Source organism: Astatotilapia calliptera, chromosome 6 (assembly GCF_964374335.1).
Source record: "Astatotilapia calliptera chromosome 6, fAstCal68.1, whole genome shotgun sequence".
Lineage (NCBI taxonomy): Eukaryota > Metazoa > Chordata > Actinopteri > Cichliformes > Cichlidae > Astatotilapia > Astatotilapia calliptera.
Genome location: NC_137427.1, coordinates 24530716 through 24554667, shown reverse-complemented (window position 1 = coordinate 24554667; position 23952 = coordinate 24530716). Strand labels below are relative to the sequence as shown.

Sequence of the window (23952 nt, the reverse complement as noted above, 5' to 3'; positions counted from 1 at the left end):
CACCAGCAGTCCTATAATCAGCGTACGCACCACCCTGTAGCTGATTGCAACTGCAAATAGCTGTTCTATTTTTATTAAGTTTACCTTTTTAATTACAAACCCCTCTTTTTTTCCAGTTGCCAGCGCTGTTATTTGTATAATTACACACATGACCAGGTTGGTAATAATAACCTACAGATTTTATTTTATTTTTTTAAACATAAATATTTGAAATGACTCCTCGAAAACATCTATTTACTTTTATTTATTTATTTTTACATTGTTTTTTTTTTAAATGTATTTTCACACTTGCAGGTTGCGGATCAGTTACGTCTCCGAGTCAGCTATTGCGCGAAAGGAGACGATGACGAAGCAGAACTGACACCAGGTCAGTTTTTCTGGAACCAACCAAAGACGGAGGAAACGCGTCACTTCTTCGATGGTGACGTGGCAGCTTGGAAAAATACCTCTTCCCGGTTGTTGCGCTAGATAGGCTGCTCAGCTCCGGTCTCCTCCATCCGCTAGACGCACCTGACCCACGAACAGATACCTCTACAAGTAAATAAACCGGGTTAGGTGTTGTATTTGCTTTTTTTTTTTGTTGTTTTTCTAAATAGGTACCGTTTGAATTAGCTGCTGACTGCTGCCAGGCATGGAGACTCTCGGCAACTCGAACAAGAAACAGAAGCTAACCAACACTGCTGAAAGCTGGGTGAGTTTTTTTTCCTCTCTCCCAAGATGTGTTAATTCAACGCACCGTTTCATTATATCCGTCCACATCCACAAACAAGTTGCTTCTTCTGAGCTAACTGCCTAACAGGCTCAGTAAGCTAGTTAGCGACACTTTTGTCACACGTTAGTTGCAAGCTAAAGCTAGTCTTACGAGTAAAGCTTTGGGTAATAAAAGTAATCACGAATCAGCTGCTACCACCCCCGGTAATGAATGCAGGGGCTTTGACTGATTTGAGTTACAGCATTTCCAGGTGTGATAACATTACCTTGGTGGTACAGGCAGACTGTGCTGTGCTTCTTTGTGTAATTTCTCTGCTACATAACGCTGCAGCACAGTATTGTCATTCATCACCGTCTTCCACATTTGAACACACAATGTAATTTCAAAAAAACACAACAACCCGAAATTTTCTATTAAAGCTTCTGAATTGTTAAATAATTGCCTAAATAATCTGTCATCTGTAATCTGCAAATAATTTATAATCTGTCAAACATGTCTCAAACATCAATGCTATAAAGTTATTTTGAGCCAGAAAGAACAATCTTAACACCTTTCTTTCTAGCCAAAAGGGCAGCAGAAATTGCAACAAGTATAAAATGCCACAGTCGTGTAGAGATATTTGAAGTGGCTGAAAAGGACTGGATTGATTGACAACCCGGGAAATGAATTGCAGCATAAATATTTCATCTTTAAAAATTTCTGATGTATTCAAGATGAAATAAGAAGTTTTGAGAGGAAATGTGGACAAAATGAAGCAGGTTTATCTGGTTTGAATGTCACACACTGTTGCAGCGCTGTCACAGCATGGTACTAGCAGTGTGTATCCTGTAGCTGCAGCTTAACATGTGGCAACAATAATAATGGATAAACAAGAACAGTCACCCGATGAAGCCAACAGAACCACATCATCCACGAAAAGCAGAGATGAGATTCTGAGACCACACCGTTTTTAGTAAATTAGGAAAGTTTTTGCATTGATTAATAATGTAAATCATCCTTACCTCCTGCTCTGCAGTTCAATTCAATTTTATTTATATAGCGCCAAATCACAACAAAAGTCGCCTCAAGGCGCTTCATAGATACAGAGAAAAACCCAACAATCATATGACCCCCTATGAGCAGAACCAGGCTCAGGGAGGGGCGGCCATCTGCTGCAACCGGTTGGGGTGAGAGAAGGAAGACAGGATAAAAGACATGCTGTGGAAGAGAGACAGAGGTTAATAACAGATATGATTCAATGCAGAGAGGTCTGTTAACACATAGTGAGTGAGAAAGGTGGCTGGAAAGGAAAAACTCAATGCATCATGGGAATCCCCGGCAGCCTACGTCTATTGCAGCATAACTAAGGCCTAACTATATGCTTTAGCAAAAAGGAAAGTTTTAAGCCTAATCTTGAAAGTAGAGATAGTGTCTGTCTCCCGAATCCAAACTGGAAGCTGGTTCCACACAAGAGGGGCCTGAAAACTGAAGGCTCTGCCTCCCATTCTACTTTTAAATACTCTAGGAACAACAAGTAGTTCTGCAGAGCGAGAGCGAAGTGCTCTAATAGGGTGATATGGTACTACAAGCTTGATTATTTAAGACCTTGTATGTGAGGAGCAGGATTTTGAATTCAATTCTGGATTTAACAGGAAGCCAATGAAGGGAAGCCAAAACAGGAGAAATCTGCTCTCTCTTTCTAGTCCCTGTCAGGACTCTTGCTGCAGCATTTTGGATTAGCTGAAGGCTTTTCAGTGAGTTTTTAGGACATCCTGATAATAATGAATTACAGTAGTCCAGCCTGGAAGTAATAAATGCTAGGGCTGAACGATATATCGCATTTGCGATAATATCGCGACATGATCAAGTGCAATTTTCTAACCGCAAAGGCTGCGATTATACTCTGGACATGTCCAAATTCATGGGCTGCATCCTCCTGAGGCCGCATTTGTAGACCGATTACGTCACAGCGACGCGCCGAAGGCTGTCTAAATTACTACCATATCCCAGAATTCATAGCGCGGCCCAGCCAAACTCCAGTTTCCAGCAATGGCGGCCGCTACTAAGTTTTAAAATTACTCATACTAATCTTTCTGGGTCACAAAATAAACTTTTAAAATATTTTCAGGCGAGAAAGTAGTTGTGTAAACATCAAATATCTGCTCAGTTTATCAAGATATCCCATATTTGCAAAAGTGCTTCGACGTTTTCAGAGGCGTCTGCTACCCACCAGCTCGACAGCTAGCCGGGAGCTCGAGGGTTACTGATGCGGCCGAAAACGGCACAACTCCCGGCACATCATTTTCAGATCACCGCGGAGTTTCGCTGCTCGGGTTAAACGTAATATATAAGTCACTTAGACAACCTAAAAATGTTATTGTTGGGCTTTTTTCAGTGTTTTGTTTGTTCGTGAGTAAATCGGTTTGGCTGAGATTAAAGTTATTAGATTAGATAAAATAAAACTTTATTAATCCCCCGGGTGGGTTCCTCCTTGGTTTTCACACAGCTGACTAAACGTCAAACAGAAAACTTATTAAACAGAAGTATGAGACAGTCGAGAATTTACGCCAGTGTCTGGTTATATTTTAGATAGCAAGAAGCAGACGGCCGAGTTTATTAAACTCCACCGAGACAGCGGTGACGCTAATCAGAACTAGCCTTCTGATTAGCTAATCAGAAGGCTAGACCGTCCAATTTCACGCCTTTAAATTTTAAAGGCGTGTTTGTGTGTGTGTGTTTATACAATTGCTATTATGTTTGCACTTTATGTGTAATGTTACTGACTGCAAAGATCAGTAAGATGTGTGTATTTTTTATTTATTTAATATTATTTTTTAATTGAATGACTGTCTAGTAGTTCACAGATGTCGAAAAACTGAGTGTGGTAAAGCCACTGATTTTTTTTATGTATATTTCTGCAATCTGCACATTGTACTGACTTTCATTTTAATGTTTACACCAGGGTTCCTTGTCAGCACTTTATGCTCAGATGTTTGTAAGCTAAAAATAAACTATTGTGTATGTTCAAATATACTGTTGTGATTGAAGAAGTTAAATAAAAATGTCAGTCATCAATTCATGCATCACCTCATGTCATCATAACAGAGGTCTGTCTTCCAGGAAAGAACAGTTTAAAATTAATGTAATATAGTATTGGCCATACTATATGATGTATTGCTTGTCTTTGTTTAATAATACAGAAGACAAAGACCTTAAAAAATAATCGCATATCGCATCGCAATCGCAATATTGGGGCAAAAAATCGCAATTAGATTATTTTCCATAATCGTTCAGCCCTAATAAATGCATGAACTAGTTTTTCAGCGTCGCTCCGAGACAGGATATTTCTAACTTTAGAGATGTTGCGCAAATGGAAGAAAGCAGTCTTACATATTTGTTTAATATGTGCATTGAAGGACATGTCCTGGTCAAAAATGACTCCAAGGTTCCTCACAGCGTTACTGGAGGCCAAGGTAATGCCATCCAGAGTAAGAATCTGGTTAGACACTATATTTTTAAGATTTTCAGGGCCGAGTACAATAACCTCAGTTTTATCTGAATTAAGAAGCAAAAAGTTAGCGGCCATCCAGGTCTTTATGTCTTTAAGACATTCCTGCAGTTTAACTAATTGGTGTGTGTTATCTGGCTTCATGGACAGATCGAGCTGGGTGTCATCTGCATAGCAGTGAAAATTTATGCTATGTCTTCTAATGATGTTGCCTAAGACATAATCTAAGGTCCATCCATCCATCCATTCGCTTCCGCTTATCCTTTTCAGGGTCGCGGGGGGCGCTGGAGCCTATCCCAGCTGTCATAGGGCGAGAGGCGGGGTACACCCTGGACAGGTCGGCAGTTTGTCGCAGGGCCAACACACAGGGACAGACAACCATTCACACTCACATTCATTCGCACATTCACACCTAATGGCAATTTGGATTTTCCAATTAACCTATCCCATAATCTAAGGTGTTGAAAATAATTCAAATAATAGTTTTTCTTTAAAATTTGTATTCACTCCACTGACTTTACATTAAATCTGTATTATTTCAGGGAATGCAACGGGCAACTAATGTCACCTATCAAGCTCATCATGTAAGCCGAAACAAGCGTGGGCAGGTTGTGGGCACAAGAGGAGGCTTTAGAGGATGCACTGTTTGGCTGACTGGTAGGCTGAAAGATGTTATTTGTAGAGATTTTAAGTTGGACTTAATGAAGATGTCATTGTTTTCTTAGTTTAACCCTTTGTTTTTCTTCTGTGTAAAGGTTTGTCTGGTGCAGGGAAGACCACAGTGAGCATGGCTCTGGAGGAGTACCTTGTGTGTCATGGTATCCCTTGCTACACACTTGATGGGGACAACATCCGTCAGGGGCTTAACAAAAACCTGGGGTTCAGCCCAGAGGACCGTGAAGAGAACATTAGACGTATTGCTGAAGTGGCCCGGCTTTTTGCTGATGCAGGGCTCGTCTGCATCGCCAGTTTCATCTCTCCCTACAGCAGGGTGAGTAGCTCCTCAAAGAAGGCGTTAGCTGAATGAGACAAAGAGATGATGACAATGAGAAGTGTGCCTAGATCTCAGTGGTATTTCAGTAAATTAGGCTCTTAATTTGTCACCATCATCAGTACACCAAGCTAAGTTTTGCTCTCACTTTTTGTCTTTCCTATTTATACATAGTTTTGTATGTTATTATCATCCATCAGGATCGCCTCAATGCCAGAAAGATCCATGAGGCTGCTGGGCTACCTTTCTTTGAGGTGTTTGTGGATGCCCCACTGGACGTATGTGAGCAGAGGGATGTGAAGGGGCTTTACAAGAGAGCAAGAGCAGGGGAGATAACAGGTACAGTATGATTACTTCCAAGGAAGTTTTTTTTTTTGGTTGCGTTTGCATATGTGTATTTCTGTCTGCAAACATGGGCACTGAAATATTTTGGATGAATTCAGAAAAAACTTTGTACAGATGTAGAGCTGCGTCATGTCAAGAGTCCAATAAATTTTGGTCAATTAAATTCAAATGAATTCAAGTTAAGGTCCACTTAATGATTAATTGGTAGAAAACATTTTAAAAAGACTTATAACTTAGAAACTGTGTGACTTACAAGTGTGGCTGGTATTGTCGACATACAGAAAGTACCATATAAAGATTTAAATAATCATGTCACATTTGACCTCTGACCTCTCCTTCAAGGTCAAAATGATAATAGTATAAAGAGCTATTTATGAAAACTATGTTTCTTACTCTCATTGTTTGTATTGACAACAGACTGGCATGTAGGGAATGATATATGGGAATTGTAATTATAACATTATAATTTGCACCCAAATATCATGTCACATTTGGCCTCTGGTCTCACTTTTACATTTTACACCAGGCTTTCTTTCAAGTTGACCTCCAAAATGTATAAAATATAAAATATCATAATGTAGTATAACATCTTATTATAAGCTCAACTTATTAATGTCCAGTTATTTACAAATCATTACCTATTATCTATGATCTACACTTACATGTTTACAGTAAACATCTAGCATGCTACTCTTTACAGAGTTTTACTGCGCCACAAAATTCTTAAAGTATATTTAAAATGAACAAAGAATACATGTTTAGAAAATACAATACTGTTCCTTTAAAAGTAAGTTCTGCACCAAGCGTGAGCTTTGCACTCACTCGTTTATCTTGTTTTTGTAGCTCACGAGGTTTATGTTAACTGAGTGATATAAATTTTTGAATTTATATATTACATTTCTGTATTTTTTACCTGCCTGTATGATTGTATGTTATGTGTATGGTTGGTGTGAAACACTTCATGCATGTACCTTTTTACAGCTAAAATGTTGGCTCAAAATGTGCTCTCAACTATTCTTTAGGTCAGGAGGCAAGCAAGCATGCAACATATTTCAACAGTCTGACTACTGCTTGTGAAATATGTTCAATCTACCTCATTTCCTTGCTTTTGCATTTTGTTTGTACTGAAATAAGAAACGATCTGATTCAGCTTATCAGGTTAATCGATCTGTTTGACAACTAAACTATCACACAGATGTGTTTAATAGTATGAATTTTAAATTGGAGCTCTGTATTTCATATTGTGTTCATCTCAAACATATAAAAATATAAAAATAGGAAAAAATAACCTGCTGCTTAGGTGTAAATATATTTTATTTAAAAACAAAACAGAGCTCAGATTGTGCTTTTTTTTTTTTTTCTTTTTGGTAATCAGGTTTTACTGGCATTGACTCGGAGTATGAGAAGCCAGAGGCACCAGAGCTGGTGCTGAAGACCGACTCCTGCAACGTGAATGAGTGCATACAGCAGCTTGTTGACCTTCTTCAGGAGAGGGTGAGGAGAGGAAATATCTGGTGCTGATGCTATTTTTCTTCTGCCAATTAGCTCCCTCATCTTTTACACCACCATCACAGGTTAAGCTGGAGCCTATAAGTTCAGACTTAATGCATTACAGTGCTGTTGTTTTTCTGTGAGCCACTAGATGGCAGGAAAGTATCACATTTGTGTGGATGTTGATGCTAATGCATCTCCACTTTGTTTCATATATATATATATATATATATATATATATATATATATATATATATATATATATATATATATATATATATATATATATATATATATATATATATATATATATATATATATATATATATATATATATATATATATATATGCATGCACAAATTCCTTTACCAGCATCTTCATTATGTGTGATGTTTTGGAATAATTTCTTTATACCTATTAATTTGATATCCTGATTTTAAACTTTGCAGGATATAGTTCCTGTCGATGCTTCGTATGAAGTGAAAGAGCTGTACGTTCAAGAGAACAAACTGGATCTGGCCAAAGCTGATGCAGAGACACTTCCTGCTGTACAGATTGGGAAGGTGAATATCTCAATATCACAAAGCGTTTTAATAAGTAAAGCTAAATGATAATCGTTTTGTTATCCGAGTATCCTCTGATAGATTTACCTTTTCTCTTATGTATGTGACTGTTTAATCCTCAGGTGGACATGCAGTGGGTACAGGTGCTGGCTGAAGGCTGGGCCACTCCTCTCAATGGTTTCATGAGAGAGAGAGAGTTTTTGCAATGTCTTCATTTTGACTGCCTATTGGATGGTAAGATTATTATATATTCACAGGAAACTCATTAAACATGCGGCTGGGCATTAGGTGGAGTTTAATGCTGACACAATAATTACCTAAAACAGAAAATTGCTTTCTGTTTGAACTGAAATAGAGAAAATATCCAGTGAGTGGCAGTTCTCTCAGAAGCTGATAGGAGGGAACCAGTAATTTAAATAATTACTCATTACAACCAAAGTGTGCAGAAGAGCATCTCTGAATGTGGAAACCTGAAGCAGATGTGCTCAGAATTTTGTATAAACAACATGAAAGTGTCTACTCATCAGTTCATAATGGTGGTGGTGTTTGTAATGGTCTGAGGGATGTTTTCTTGGCACACTTTAGGTCCCTTTGTAACAACTGAGCATCATTCAAACACCACAGCCTGAATGTTGTTGCTGACCATCCTGTTATGACCAGTCAAACTGGTTTCTTGAACATGGCAGTGAGATCACTACTCAAATGTCCTCGGCAGTCACCAGATCTCAATCTAAATCTTTGGGATGAGGTGGAACAGGAAGTTTGCATCATGGATGTGCAGCCGACAAATCTGCAGCAACGGCGTGATGTTATCATGTCAACAAAATCTTTGAGGAATGTTTCCATCACCTTGTTAAATCTGTGCCACGAAGAATTAGGGCAGTTCTAAAGGCAAAGGGGATCCAAAACAGTACTAGCAAGGCGTATGTAATGAAGTGGATAGTAAATGTATTTATGCATGCTCACAATATTCATATTTTACACATATTTTAAGCATGCTGTATAAGTTTGTGTATAGATTAGAAGTTATGAGTCACTTTGCTGTTAGTCCTGAGGACTGGAATGTGGAGGACAAAGCTTGTGCATTGATCAACACTACACACAGCCATTTCCCATTGTCACCATGTTCCAGAGGTTTGACAGTTGGAGGATTGATTACACACAATTTATGCTAAAACTGGTCAGGAAGCATAGAACTGAAAGTTCTGCTAATCAAGTAGTTGACAAAACAGAAACCCCAATATATTCATTTTGTGTCTCCCTCGTTTGGACATTTGGCAGGCTTGTGTGTGCATTTTATTGGAACCATCTGTAAGCTCTACTTTGTGACAGAGGGGACCAAAGGAAGGTCCAGGGAGAGTTGGGGCTAGCAGCAGTCACAGTTACACATTTTTTTTTAATTTATATTTTTATTTTATATTTTTTAGCTGATCTGTGAAAAACGTGCTGGTCTCAATATTTTCATCAACGTGCATGGTGAAATAAATGCTGCAAAAGACTGCGGATTAACTCATGAGTGAGAGAGGGTCTCACTCAGTGTAGAGTGTAGAGTAAGGATATTTATTCTCCAGCTTCTTAAATTGCAGCCTTGAAGATTCACTGTATTCAGTGGTTGAAACATATATTCCACATTTAGCCTGAAGCCGTACAACGTTATACTTTACAAGAATGGTCGGGATATTTTGTTGCACATTCCCAGTCTCTGGGCATTTTAACCTGCCTTTTGTGTGTTGCCTAATCTTAGTGTCTTTGGACTTTTCAAAATTTTTTAAAGCAGATACAATTTACATTTCTGGCAATTTAAAACTATTTTTAGAATTTTTGTTCCAAATTTATCAAAAACCCAAAGTAAAATCAGTCATTTACAAGGTTTCTACAACACCTGTAATTACTGAAAAACTCCCTCGGGAAACTATTAACACTGATAGCTTCATCAATAATTCAGTTGACCAGGACACACTTGAACTCCTTGACGAGAAAAATGATCTGAAATGTTTTCAGGCTATTTCAGATTGTGGATTCTTTCTTTTTCCATGAATCAGCATTTTTCACCCCATAGGTGGCGTGATCAACCTCTCTGTGCCTATCGTGCTGCCAGTGTCAACTTCAGATAAAGAGCGTTTGGATGGCGCGACAGCTATGGCCCTGGTCTACGAGGGTAGGCGAGTGGCCATCCTTCGTAATCCCGAGTTTTACGAACATCGAAAAGAAGAGCGCTGTGCTCGGCAGTGGGGAACCACCTGCAAGGACCACCCTTACATCAAGGTCAGTGCCTGTGAGGAGTGGTGCATTCAACCTTCCAGTTTTTGCTCAGTGAAGCAGGGCGGGATATTGGCAATGTCTAGAATTCATTTGAATTGTGGTGTTGTAGTGGCTGTTTATTTGGCTAACTCTGTGTTCACATGTGAAATTATGGGGCAGTTAAGAGGGTTAAACAGAGTGGATACGTATGTATATGTTGGCCCCCTCCTTTGATTTATCCACATTGACATCATGTTTTCCATTCACTTTTGTTAGGAAAATCAATACAGACATTCCTATGCTGTTGATCTCTCCAGAGAATAAGGCTGTTAAGCATCATTCGTGACTCTTATCGGGTCAGCAGTGGACAGGTTGGAGTAATTAGAGTGTGGAAAACAAATCACAACATGATCCCGAAAACATCTTATAACAGAGCCAAGTGGTTATTGATCGCCTCACGTAGACACCCGTGCTGCTGACAACATTCAGATTTGTATGTATGGTTTGCCAGACCAAATTGAAATCAGGGTGTTTGCAAAGTATGGATATCAAAGCATATTCACATGATAAATTACATATCAACAAAATAAGCAACATGGTTTTCTCTTTGTCATCTTCAGCTTTTCATTTGTGGCCTTTCTGTTTTGGTTCTTTCTGTCTCGGCACGGGAGCTTTGCTGTGTTTGCTGCTTAGTCTGTAGAAAATTGTCTCTTTGTATCACATCAGCATCGCACAGCCCAGTCAGTAAGTCCAGGGGCTGTCTCATAAATGCCAGTGGAGACAGGTGAAACGCACCTCCAATAGCAGCCAGGATTAATTCGATTTACTTCTTGATGTTTATAGCAGTTCTCAAAATTTATTGTGGAACTTCAGTTTCTTCCATCGTCAGGCACTCAACACTGTTTCCTTGGAAGTGAAATAGTGTAATATACACACGGTAAATGCATTCACTATTTGTAAAACTGTTGATATTTTCCAGGGCCTGTGCCAATAGACTGCACCTGTACTATTCATGCAGGTATCCTCATATTGCACACAGTCAAAAGAAAAAAGGCTACCCCATGAAGCTTGGGTTGTCACTACCAGGTGCTTTAGCTAAGGGATGGCATCACTTTCAAGAAAAAGCAAGGGTGACCTCAGTTTGTTTTAAGAAGACATAAGCCAAATATCCATAGACAGCTAGCACTTGCTCTCCAGCAGGGGTAGCCTGAACAATGTGGGATACACACCCTGTTCACTTGACTTCCACAGTTTCTTATCTCACAGCCAAAAGTAATATCCCATCAACAAACAAAAACAGAGCTCAGATTAGCGTGCAGTCTTTTTTTTTTTTTTTTTTAGCCTGTCCGTCTGGATTGAATGATAGGCTGCAAAATCTAGGCATTCTGACTGAGAGCTCTACAGTAGGCTAACCATCCTGTAAGTTTTAGTGTGTAACTATTCATATTAGAGATGAAGAGACTTTCATAATTCAATCCAGAACTATTTCACACCCCATGAACCACTCAACTATTAAATGCATACACATAACATTTAGTACATGTTTTATGAAAAAAAAAAAAAGGCACAAATGCAAAGATCATTCCTTGGCTGTTCAGGCTTTTTAAACATTTTTTTTAAATGAATTCTCTCCTGCTGGGAAGATTGAATTTACAATATGGGCTAGTATGTTAGAAATGGTATAGAAGCTGAGCCTTGGCGAAACTACTGAAGACCATCTGCAGAGCTCCAGACTGTCTGTCTCAGAGTACTGTGTGATAAACATGCTGCATGTGAAAGCAAACTGCCTCCCTGGATTCGGCACTGATAGAACACAGATCCCAGCTGGCCTTTGCGCATTGCTTATGGAAAGACTGAATAGGCGGAGGAGTGGAGTTTTTCTCAGTCTGTCAGGACGCCCAGTGTAATCACTTGATCTTTTTGGTACACCCTCATATTGCAGGTGTTATAGTTGGATCCAGAGTCTCTTGCTCAGCCTTCAACTAAATGTGTTTGAGATTGTACTGCTCATTTGCCAGCTTCCACCTTTTTGCTCACCCAGCCCATCTCCAAGTAGATCGAGGAATTGTTTCCATGTGTCTCTTATCAAGCGCTGTGGGGCTCAGGTAGACGCTCTGGTGTGCTAATGTCCTGAAATGATCTGGCTTAAAGTGTCAATGGGTTAATGGAAAGCAGCAGAAATTTTTGGTGTTGGTGACACAGTTTGTTTTTAATTTCACCTTAGTAAACTTTTAAAAGTGGCTGTTTTGTGGATTAGTGCAGTCTGCTTATTGGCAAAGGTTTAAGTCAAAATTAATAGTCTTTGTGGTGTCTAGTGATTTTGCACTCTTGGGTCAGACTTACTTTTAACCTCTGGCTTAACAGCTCTCTTAATATCGCACCACTATTGGCAGTTTTCTTTTTTTTAATTTTCAAAGATTTCCTTCTTTCACTTTATTCATAATGGAGTCTGGCATGGTAATGTGTTTTAAGATGTATTAGAAGCTGCAGGCTTCATGAATTGATGCCGTGACTCCTTAGTGTCAACACCTGATGTCTCATTTCTGGATTTAGGCACATGCCACATGCTCTGTGTTTCCCGAACCGTCGTTCTTTATCCACTTTAACTTATCATGTGTTCAGCCTGCTCTAATTAAGCTCTCACTCATTAGAATGTATGTATGTATACACGAGTGAATGTTTAACTCCCAACACCAGAACCAATCTGTCAGCACACTCCTTCATTCATGACTACGACGTTCTGATCCAGGCTCTTTTCTGCTCCACGGAACATGTTGTTAATCCACACGCTTCCTGTTTGCCTGTCTGTCACTCAGACATGAAATCCACGGCACTGGAAGCTATGGTGTGGTTTATTTGGCTAGGGCCCCCTTTTACAAATGAAGTCATAGAGAAATTATAATGGGTAAACATCGCAGATTTAGACCTCCTGCTTTCATACAGCCTTGTAGACGTTTTGTTTTCTGTTGACTTATGTTGGCAAAATCTGTGGTGATTTGCCTATCCTATTGTTCAGTGCTATCAGTGCTGTAAAGCGTATGTCGTGACTTTTATCGGGTGAGCAGCAGACAAGCTGGAGCACTTGAGGGCAGGTGGTTATTGATCGCATCACGTAGACACTCCTCTGCTGACAAGATTCAGATTTCTATATATAGCTTGCCAGCTCAAACTGGAATCAGTGTGTTTGTAAAGTATGGATATCAAAGCGTACTCAGATGATAAATTACATGTCAACAAAATAATGACAGACAGGTTTTTTTTTTGTCCACTTATTGTTTTCATTTTTATTTTTGGTCTTATTTCAGTTCACAGTCTAAATGCTGGAGCTGTGATGCGTTTGCTGCTTGGTCTGAAATTTGTCACTTTGTATCACATTAACAATGTGCAGGCCAGTGCTTTCAGTAACTCTAGCTACAGTCTCAAAAGTGCCACAGGAAGCAGGTGGAAGATATTGCCTGAAACAATAGCAGCCTTTGCCTGGATCCTTCCTGAGCACTTTGGTGACATTGTTGGATGAATCTCACGAGGGGAAAATTTCTCTGCGCTGTGGTCATGAGCTCATCCCCAGGTTTCGTTGCGGAATGCAATCTGATTTTGTCTGTTATTGAAATTAACAAATGCTGAGGGGAAAGCACAGCAGAGTTTTGTTGGCTGTTTAACAACTCACCAAGACTTTGATTTATTTCATTTTGTCCTTTTGCAACTGGGTAATAACTGAGGGGTTTATTTGAATTCACCCTGGAGTGGTTCCAACAGAGTGAGACTTTTAAAGAGCGGTGTCTTAAATCTGGTTTATGTTTGTGTTGCGTTCACCGTCACGATCACTGTGGCTCCTATTTCAGATGGTGATGGAAAGCGGGGACTGGCTGGTCGGTGGTGACCTGCAGGTTCTGGACAAGATCTGTTGGAATGACGGTCTCGACCAATACCGACTGACACCCACTGAGCTCAAACAGAAGTTCAAAGAAATGAATGCAGGTATTGGAACAATATCTGTTTGTTTATTTTCTGTCAGAGCTAAATTAACCCAGTGATGACATTCTGAACCAGGGAGAGTGATGGTAATGCCCCAGTATTTATAAACAGCTACCTTCCTTCTCTTTTAAAACAAGAGGAAAACTTTAAGCAGTCTGGTGCCTTCAGTCCACTCACTTGTTTGTTTATTTGGTAAATAAATAACAGCATCACAGTAGGAAGGTCCCAAGAGAAAAGACTACAGTGTTATTCAACACTTCATCAATAATACACAGACTGTATGTGGTTCATGTGCATGAAGCAGCTAGATGATTTCTGTGTGTAGATGATTTTCTTTTGTTTGCTTTGCTTTTGCTTTGCAGATGTGTTTGGTTGCCGTTTGACAAACTTGTTTCCTCCTTTTTCTCTGTCTAGATGCTGTATTTGCCTTTCAGCTGCGTAACCCTGTCCACAACGGGCATGCTCTCCTGATGCAGGACACCCACAAGCGTCTGATCGAGCGAGGCTACCGTCGGCCTGTTCTGCTGCTCCACCCACTAGGAGGTTGGACCAAAGATGATGACGTGCCACTGCCTTGGAGAATGAAGCAGCATGCTGCTGTGCTGGAGGAGGGCGTTCTGAATCCAGAATCTACCATTGTTGCCATTTTTCCCTCACCCATGATGTATGCAGGGCCAACTGAGGTAATGATTATCAAGAATGTTTGAGGTTTCTTCAAACAAGGCATCAGGTTCGCTTCAAACGTGATAGAGAACAAAAGCGTGGCTGCAGCTCTGAATAATAACAACAGGCAGAAAAGGAAGTGGGCTGTCGCATGATTTCTTTGCAAATTTCTGAGAGTGAAAAATGGCAGGAAAGGAAATTTACAGTTGTCTTGAGGCGCTCTGTTTAACGTTTTCATGCCATACACAAACCTCTGTGTGTGACTGATTGTAGCTGAGAATCTTTTAATCACTCATTTATGATAATCAGAAAGATATGTTACAAATTATTGAGAGCAGATTGCAGGATGGTGGATCTCAGCCTGCGAATTTAATCAGTTTCTAATTCTGAAAGGGAGATTTTTGAAAACTATGCACGGTCGCAACCTGAGTATAGTTTTTCTGACTTGGTTTTCCACAGAGATGTAGAACCTCCTCTTCATTAATACAATTTTCAAAGTATTCTTTAGCCCATTAAAGGCTTGCTGTTACCTCAGTCTTATCTAAAAATCATGTAGAACATGTAGAAACCTAATGGCAGTAGTAATAGTAATTTTCAAGGCAAAAAGTCCAGTTTCTGATGTTATTGATAATGAAAAACAGCAACAGCGTAGGAGAAAAGCAACAACCAAAGTTAATGTGACCGTGTGCAATAAACGTGCAGTTCCATCACCTTTGAAATGGTTGCTTTGAAGACAAGGACCAGGTTTGTGATCACTTGCAGTCAGTTGCTGCCTTCAAAGTAACTGTGGTGCATCAAGGCAGCAATAAAATGTGTTGCACTCAGTCTGCTTTCAGTGCAGTGAGTTAGGGAATGGGGTCAAGTTGGCAATTACATGCAATCTGTTTGTGATAATAATATACCAATTAAGCATGATAAATCAGTGAAAACAACCAATTGTTGCTGTCTACATACACAGACATTTGATACGTTCAGAGTCAATCCAGAACCTCACAGTTCTGAAATGATAATTTAGAAATTCCTCCAAATGGTGCTCTGCAGCATTGCTTTTGTATGAGAATATAATCAAAATCTGCAGCTAGTTGAGTTGAGCACCCGAGAGCAAAGAGAGTCGAGTTGTGCTTATTGGTGTAAACCAGGGGTCGGCAACCTTTAGTCCTTATAGTGCGGCTCCGTGTGGTTTGGGAAAATAAATTAGAAGTATTTAGCTGAAGTGTATTTTATTTTATTTATGTTCTTTTTTAACTTGTAGTTCTAAATTGGAAGATTATTGTGATATTGAAATATAAAAATAAAATCACATTCTATTATTTTTTTCATTGGTTGAAATAAGCGTCACACTCGTGGAAGCCAGCATACCTGCCGAAACACCGTGCATTTATCGAGACTTTCAACCCCAGGTAGGCCAATTATGGATCTTCGGATCTACATTATGTCAGCAGCTCTTCTCCACTGTGAACTATGTTAAAGACAAACACCGCTCACGCCTCACAGATGACAGCTTACAGTCCTGCGTAAAGGTGAAAGTGACTTGTACAGCCCCGATTTGCAGACGCTGTGCGCAGAGGTTCAGGAGCAGAAGTCCCATTGTAAACATATCACGGCAGACCCGACGATGTTTCCATGAACACGCTTTTCAGCATCTCTTTATTGACCACTTTTCACACACGGTTGCTGTACACATACAGCCGGCTGTAGCTTTTCAGCTCACAGCCCGACACATACCAACACAACAGCATAGAGAGCACAGACATTAAGGCGGCAAGGCCTGATTTCAGGTGCCGCTCAGGTGCGTCGCCTCCCCTGCAGCGGCGCTGCAGGCCACGCCACACACATTAACCAGGTAAAATACATATTTAGGCAGAATTTTGCAAATATCTATTTTTCATCTTTTAGCAGCATAGTCCTTTTTTTCCCAATTATTTTTTTAAAAGTCAGGTCAAGGCTCCAAAAGCCCAAAGGCGATATAAGGGTGGCGGCTCACAACAGTTTTTGTTTGCTACATGGATCATTTTAGTTCAGCTGGGTGTCTTTCCTTTTGCTATATTTCATTAAGAGTTCAAAATGTGTTAATTACATAGATAAAATGTAACTTTCTCTGTAGCACTTCAAGGATTTCATAAGCAACACACCTTAGTTGTTCACACACAGCATAAAAGTAAAAAACAGTATATACAGTGTTACTTTCTGACATCTAAAATGAAGATATTTGCGGCTCCCAGTGTTTTCTTTTGCGTGGAAACCGGGTCTTGGGGTGTTAAAGGTTGCTGACCCCTGGTGTAGACTGACTCGGATTGAAATGTGTTGGCAGTCTGTCTGCATTTATAAATGCAGATATTTGCAAACCTTCATCAGCCTGCATGAGAGTGAATGCAGTCAGTCTCTGTCAGATTGAGACCATTTGGAGACATGTTGCAGTCCTCCAACCAGTCGTCCCGCACCTTGCGATGGAGGATTGTGGTTGCCAGAATCACCTGGCAACCAACAGTTTTTCCTAGTTGCAGAAAGGTTGTCGTGCTATTTTGACTCTAGTGTGATTGAGCTATTAACAGTGTCATTGTTGCTGCTTTCATTACCCAGATTGCTGTGTTTTAGTACAGTCTTGCACACTTGTCATAAAGACATATTGTGTGTCTTTATAAATCCCACACAAGTGGAGCAGTGTTAGTTTCACAGCTATAGCATTTTCTTTGTTCTCTCTGTCCACAGGTTCAGTGGCATTGCAGAGCACGAATGGTGGCCGGGGCCAATTTCTACATTGTTGGTCGTGACCCTGCAGGCATGCCTCACCCTGCCACAGGAAAGGACCTGTACGAGCCCACTCACGGAGCCAAGGTGCTCACCATGGCTCCGGGCCTCATCACCCTCGAAATTGTTCCATTTAAGGTTGCTGCTTACAACAAGGTCAAAAGGGCAATGGATTTTTATGATCCAAAAAAGTGAGTACTTTTGTTGAAGGTTTTTCATTTAAGAAAAAACGTTTCCATTTTGTTTCCTTTGTTTTAAATCAATTTATTACAGAGATGGTTCACAGGCAGCGCTCACTCACATTAAATTACATTTGTAGATTTTGTCCAGAGTAATACTTCACATTTAGGTCAATTAGAGTGAGCAGCCTAAACAGAAATTATATTCCTTAAATTAATTACTCATTAGGTCTGTCTTGTATGCAGAAAAAAAAAATCCTCATTTTTCTTTCTTGCTTTCTTCTTCTCTCTGTGCCCTAAAAAGCTGAGCCAAGAATAACAGCAATTGTTTTTCATTCGTATACAGTTAAAAGCTTTTGTGCAACACTACGGGCTTTGATGTTGCTCAAAATTACAGAGACCTGCCATTAATTACAGTCTGTATATGGACACTGCACGTTGTGACTAACAACAATCATGCAATTTATTTGGCTTTCCTGCAGTCTGATGCAGCCTGTTCCATCAGGTTGTGCAACTTGGGTTGTGTTCAGCCAGCAGCGTTAAAACTAAATATTGCAGCACTAATCAAAAGATTGCCTTTGTTTTCCATGATGCATGTTTATGATGTAAAGTCCAAAGTGAAGTGCCGATCAGGCACATCTAGTTCTTCTGTGAATCGAAGTACGCTGCCTCCTTGAAATAGTTTGTTTTAAAATGTTATCAGCAGATTTCGTTAAGCAATCGTTGGCTTTGAAGTGACACCACTGGCTTGGTGCTCTGCATGTGAAACATTTACTTGACAGAAAATTTCTGTTGTCTGATTATATAAATAGAATGTGAGGTTTTGTGTTAAAATGGAATTTGTGCTTGAATTATTTTAAGCATCTGACAGTTTATATTATAACCTAAACAGAAAAAAACCAAAGGGAAAAAAATAACTTGCCACATATTGTTAAATGAACATGTATGGAAACAATTCCGTACGCATCATAGCGTGTCAAAGTTTGCTGCAGACTTTGACGCTGTCTGCAGAAAAATTGCACTTTCTGTAATGTGGAACTTTTACTTTGAAGGAACTGTTTGTATTGCACTTTCTGCTCAGTGAGTAGCTGGTGGGTGTTTGCAGAAACGTGTGCATCTTCCATGCAAACTATGTGGTACTGCAGCAAACTGTTAGCGAGCAGTGCAAGGACAAGGAGGTTTTTGGAGTAGCACTGTGTATTTGTTTACACAGTGCATTTTTACCTGATGACTGTCAGGAACCTCCAGCAACCATACTGCTGACTGTTCTCTGAAGCCTCGAGCAAACGGGCTTTATTTTATTTATTTTTTTCAAAATATTACCTCATATTTTATATTTTGTCCATTTTTTATATTAATGCTAATGCCAGACATTCAACACAACTCAGCTTCTAAAATCTGCAGTCGTCACTCAGTTAGATTTATGATCTTCTACTCTTTCAAGCACGGTGCCCTTGCCACATTTTAGGTTTAATATGGGCGCTCATTTTAATCACAACACCCCTCAGTCTTTCTCTGAAGCACAATGGCTCAGACCACGGAAGGCTGTTTCTAATTTGACACTGTATAACTTGTTCTCTGAAGAATTTGCCTGGAGCTCTTTTACCTTACTTTCACTGTTTCTTAATGTTTCAGAGCCTCAAGATGTGCGCTTTCATGTGATAACAATTTAGCGTTTTAAATAGCACAACTTTGACCCTCTCTGAATGTGAGCCCACTTCAGATAAGTGTGAATGTCTGCTAACAAGATGTTTAAAGTCTTGATTATCCCTCAGAGTAATTTATAAATGAGGATAGCCTGGGCTACACTTAGCACTGGTCTAAGATGAAGACTGTCTTTGGCTGACTGCTTCACACAGCGCTGTTCAGAACTTTTCATGTGACCTCAAATGTGCAGCGAGAAACCATCAATCATAAAAATATAAAGGAGAGGATCTCAGAACGTGTGAAAGATACTTAAAAAAAACGTTTGGAGAGGAGAATTCAGTCTCAATATTAGAAAGCATTTCCTTCGTGCAGACAGTGAGTCTGACAGTTTGATTGTATTGTGTGTTACCCAAAAGTGGTGATGCTTATTTTATATTATCCATCCATTTTCTTAACCGCTCGTCCAATTCAGGGTCCTGAGGGGATTCGAGCTTATCCCAACTGTGATCGGGCAAAAGAAGGGCTACACCCTGGACTGGCTGTCAGTCTGTCAGTGTTCATACCTACAGCCAATTTAGAGTCACCCTAACATGCATAACAGTCTTTGGACTGAAATACGGGAATGCTTAAGCAGGCTCTGGATTCCAGGACCAAAGACTATTTTTCTTTAATTGTAATAATTTAAATCTGTATTAGAATCAGTCAAGGTTGCATTAAACCGCAAACCGTAAAAGTTTAATAACTGTCATTTTAAGGTGCCACAAATCATGGTTATTGTAGTTAATTGAAACTAAAACTAGGAGAGAAAAAAAATCATTTTAGCTAACTAAAATAAAAATAAAAACTTGACTACTGAAAAAGATTAAAAATGATTTTGTGAACTTGGAAGACTCCAATAAAATTATTGAGGTAAAACGGTTCGTTTTTATGTACATCTTGCCTCTGACATATAACCTGCAACAATAACTATTTAAAAAAAAAAACTAAAACTAGTGCTGAAACTAATGAAAACAACACTAAAACCAAACTTTTTCTAAACAATAAAAACTGAACTGCAACAGTAAAATGCACTCTGGAAACTTGACTGAATTAAAAAGATAAGTCAAAACGAAATAAAAAAATTTTTTTTAAACTAATAACAAAATCATAATATAAACCATAAAACGTTTTCTTGACAGTGTTGTTTTAAAAAAAACTAAACCTTTTGCTCTTGAATGGGAAGAACAAACCAACAAAAGGGTTTCTGAATTAAGTCCGCCAGCCGACTGGGATCTTTCTGTGTGGGTTCTCTCAGGATACTCCATTTTCCTCTAAAAGTCCAAAACATGCAAGTTAGGTTAACACCCAGACTTCCTTATATATCCAGCTTACTGACATACCTGTTTATTTAGGCTTTTTGCAGGTTTTATGCAGTGCTTCCCTTCAAGGCGGTCTCAGGGGAAACACTGTTAATACTGTTCATGTAGCATCTAGCTCTAGAACCTCAGTAAGCACAGTTTGCCCTGCAACAGTGGGAAATGCATTTGAGGTCTGTGAGTTCACTCAGAAGATGCTTCAATTAAAATCAAATCATTGAAGAATGTTGCATGATCACAAATACAGGGTCTATCAAATCTGATTATAAAATACAAAATGTTTCCCCTGCGAACGCACGGCGTTTGTCCATACACTAGTCAAGAGAGGTCCCACCAGTTCCTCCTGGTTTCAGCTGTTTTTATTCATTCTCTCTGCTCTCATATGGAGCTTTTTCACTGTAGAAAACCACTGTTTTCACTGTAACTGGCTTAACTGCAAATATCAGATCGTCTAGCCGATGAACACAATGGGCCAGGCGGACACAAATATGACTCCAAATAAAAGCCAGCGTTTCTCAGTTACTGCTGTTATCAAGCAGCTGCGATTATATGTTGGTATTTTCTGCAAAGCTTCCCCAACATAGCTGCCTTTTTCCAGTTTAAACCCAGGATTAAAGAAATGCAGATTCTCTCACTTCGTCATGGTTTACAGCAACAGCTATCGTGAGGCAGATAGCAGCACAACACAGGCGCATAAATCACAGCGCAACATGTTGACAGTCAGCTGCACTGGCCTCCTTTTCCAGCCACCACTGCTATGGCATGCTGGTGCTTGCCGGATCGTGTGACATTATCTCTCCTGCCACAGAGTGATTTTGCAGGAATGTCATGCTGTGAGAAATGGTCAGCATATGAAATGTCATTCATAAATATATTCTCATATGCAAACAATCATCATGTCAAATTTCACAGGGTGGGATGTGTCACAAGAGAGTGTCATAAAAGCTTCATTTTTGGTTTGCAGAAATGTTAACTGGCCTGCTCCTTGATCCAACTGATTGTAAAAGAGCAGCTGGCTCTGTTGGGCGTGCCGTTGATCGGCATCTTTTCACTGATTGAAGTAGATCTGTTATTCAAAGCTCCCCTGCTTTTTGTGTGTGTCTCTCTCACACTCTCTGTCTTTTTGTTTTTAATTACAGCCATCAAGATTACGATTTCATCTCAGGCACACGCATGCGTAAAATGGCTCGCGAGGGAGAGAACCCTCCCGACGGCTTCATGGCGCCCAAAGCCTGGGCCGTGTTGAAAGAGTACTACAAGTCACTGGAGAAGGCCTAAAGGTCAGGTCTCAGCTGGGGGGAGGAAAAACGTGACGAAAAACATGGGAACACAGTGGTGGTTTCTACTGAGGTTTGGGACCACTCACTCATTTCTATCACAAACTTCACTCACTCTGGCTTCTGTCATGGTTTTAGTCTTATCTGTGTTTTAGCTGTATGTGCTTTATTTAACTAAACCTCTCCTCTGACTATGAAATGTAGAAGCACAGGTCAGTATACTAAGAAGATATTCTTTACTAACATGACAACTGTAAGTTCTGATCAGTGGTTAAGAGTGTTGTTTTTAAACATCCAAATGATGATGAAGAGTCACTGTTGACCAGTACTCAAATATTCAGGAGAAGTTGTTACAATTTGTCCTAGTATTTAAAATGTTACTCAACTCACTAGAGTCGACTTAACGCTGTTCCTTCTTTACTGTATGCATACACGCAGGTGTGGTAGTGGCTCAAATGTTACTGTACACAAGTGTTTAAAGTAAAAATTGAGTGCCTTGGTCCTCAAAGTCAGTTCACATGTTCACATTGAAGTTGGACACCTGCCTCTTCTATCACTGGTTGTATTTTTACATTGAAATGGTCCAGTATGTCAAGAAAATTGTGAAAAACAGATCAGCGGTTATGTTTTTTTTGTTTGTTTTTTTTTTACCGTATAGTGCAGTCTTTCTTAAACTTGTAGAAAAACGTATCACTCCATTTTAATTTTGCTTTTTTGTGTGTTGTGTTTGTAGCTTTGCTGCTTTGAGATCTATTTACTTTTTTTCTCCCATGTCATGTATTGCTAATATTTTATTGTGCTTTACCATGGGATCAGATTTGTAATCTTTCCTTGTCCAATAAATCATTTTTAGCCAAAAGAACAATTTGTGTACCTTTTTCTTTCTCTAAACTTAAGTTGTTAGATACATTAAGGAACACGTCTTAAGGCACACCAAAGAGATTTATATACATAAAATATTCTCAAAGATTTCTTCTTCTTTTTTTTCTTTTTTTTTAATTGACAGCTAGGAATTTGGTTTATTCTAGAAATTAACTGTTATCTCACGGTGGCTGTTTATATTTTGGCAGCTAAATGCGTTCACTTGCTTTCAATCGACTCGGTCATCTGAATGAACAATGAACTCTGGAGATTTACATTTCTCCGCCTTAGTGAGCATTGTCTGCTGGAACGTCAGTTCACCCCCCAGTTGGTCATTATGTATATTGAGCTGTATATTGAATAAGACAGACCTTCTAGTGACCCCAATCAAACTTAAACACACTTCCACGCTGTATACAATGATCTGCAGCTGGCTCCCAGATGCAGTGAAAGTGGAACCTGCAGGGTTAAGTCCAGACCCGGGAAGAGTAGATCTGTCAGAGAGACCCTGGATATTTCATCTAACCCAGCTCCAAGATGTAATGAAGAGACCTGTCAGCAGCAAATTTTTCCACCTTTCACCAGATCTTGTTTAATCTCAAATGGTAATCAAGCTGGGACTTTGGGGCAACTTCAAAAGCAGAGCTATTTTTTCACACGGAAAATGATCAAATGATTTTTTTCCCCCCTCTCTTAAGGAGATTGCCTTATGATTTCTGTTGTCCTTTTAACTGTCTGGAGAGGATCAGTGCTCTCTGGGTGATGCAGGTGTCTGTTACTGTGTGTATCTATAACCTCTTGATGTTATCTCAGTTGTAGCATGCTCAGTGTATTTTACTTCTGGGTCCATTTTCACCTTGCTTGCACCATAATCAGATCTTGCTTTGAAATTTTTCACCCTTTTGAAGGTGTGTTACTACATGGCAAACTGCCAGAGTGACTTGCTGTTCGTATGACTTGAAGGACTATTGTACAACTTTTTTTTTTTTTTAAACCACACATTTAGTGTCATCTTCAAAGGAGGTGTAGATTTTGCAATATGTACACTTATGTTTAATGTGCTAAAGCATACTTTAATATATTCTTTTGAATCGAGGTAAGCATTTTCACTGCTGTGTAAATATGAAATATGTTTGCAGTGTAGTGATCATGTATGGTTGTATCATTTCAGCAGTTTTTAATATGCCAAAACTATTTTACATGTATAAAGGTTCACAACACTAAATGTTCTTAAATTACTGCTGAAAAAACTGAGAACAACACATACAAAACATTAAAAACTCAAATGAGGAAGCACTATCAATGACCAAAAAGCACCAATGAAAAATGTTAAACAAATACATGAAATATGGAAGCACAATGTATAAATTAAACAGTGTTTTAAAAAAACAAAAAAGCACAATAAAAGCAGAATAAA

General features: G+C 39.3%; 1 protein-coding gene across 2 annotated transcripts; it reads left to right on the top strand.

Annotated features, from left to right (window-relative positions):
* Window positions 1-417: 417 nt before the first annotated feature.
* Window positions 418-22536, top strand: papss1 (3'-phosphoadenosine 5'-phosphosulfate synthase 1). Of its 2 annotated transcripts, none has more exons than XM_026171224.2 (12): window positions 418-691; window positions 4742-4856; window positions 4955-5190; window positions 5391-5529; window positions 6911-7029; window positions 7476-7589; window positions 7712-7823; window positions 9649-9854; window positions 13673-13808; window positions 14220-14488; window positions 17178-17407; window positions 21537-22536. In XM_026171224.2, the coding sequence occupies exons 1-12, from the start codon at window positions 632-634 to the stop codon at window positions 21673-21675; spliced, it is 1875 nt and encodes a 624-aa protein (XP_026027009.1). In that variant the 5' UTR covers window positions 418-631; the 3' UTR covers window positions 21676-22536. The 2 variants fall into 2 exon arrangements, with proteins under 2 accessions (XP_026027009.1, XP_080159094.1); XM_080302968.1 differs by lacking the exon at window positions 418-691 and adding an exon at window positions 4517-4657.
* Window positions 22537-23952: the final 1416 nt, after the last annotated feature.

Excerpts from the sequence above, each read along its gene's own strand:
- papss1 (XM_026171224.2), top strand. The coding sequence starts at position 632 with ATGGAGACTCTCGGCAACTCGAACAAGAAACAGAAGCTAACCAACACT. Across the intron at positions 4,857-4,954 it reads ATGCACTGTTTGGCTGACTG|GTTTGTCTGGTGCAGGGAAG; the intron begins GTAGGCTGAAAG and ends TTCTGTGTAAAG. Across the intron at positions 13,809-14,219 it reads GTTCAAAGAAATGAATGCAG|ATGCTGTATTTGCCTTTCAG; the intron begins GTATTGGAACAA and ends TTCTCTGTCTAG.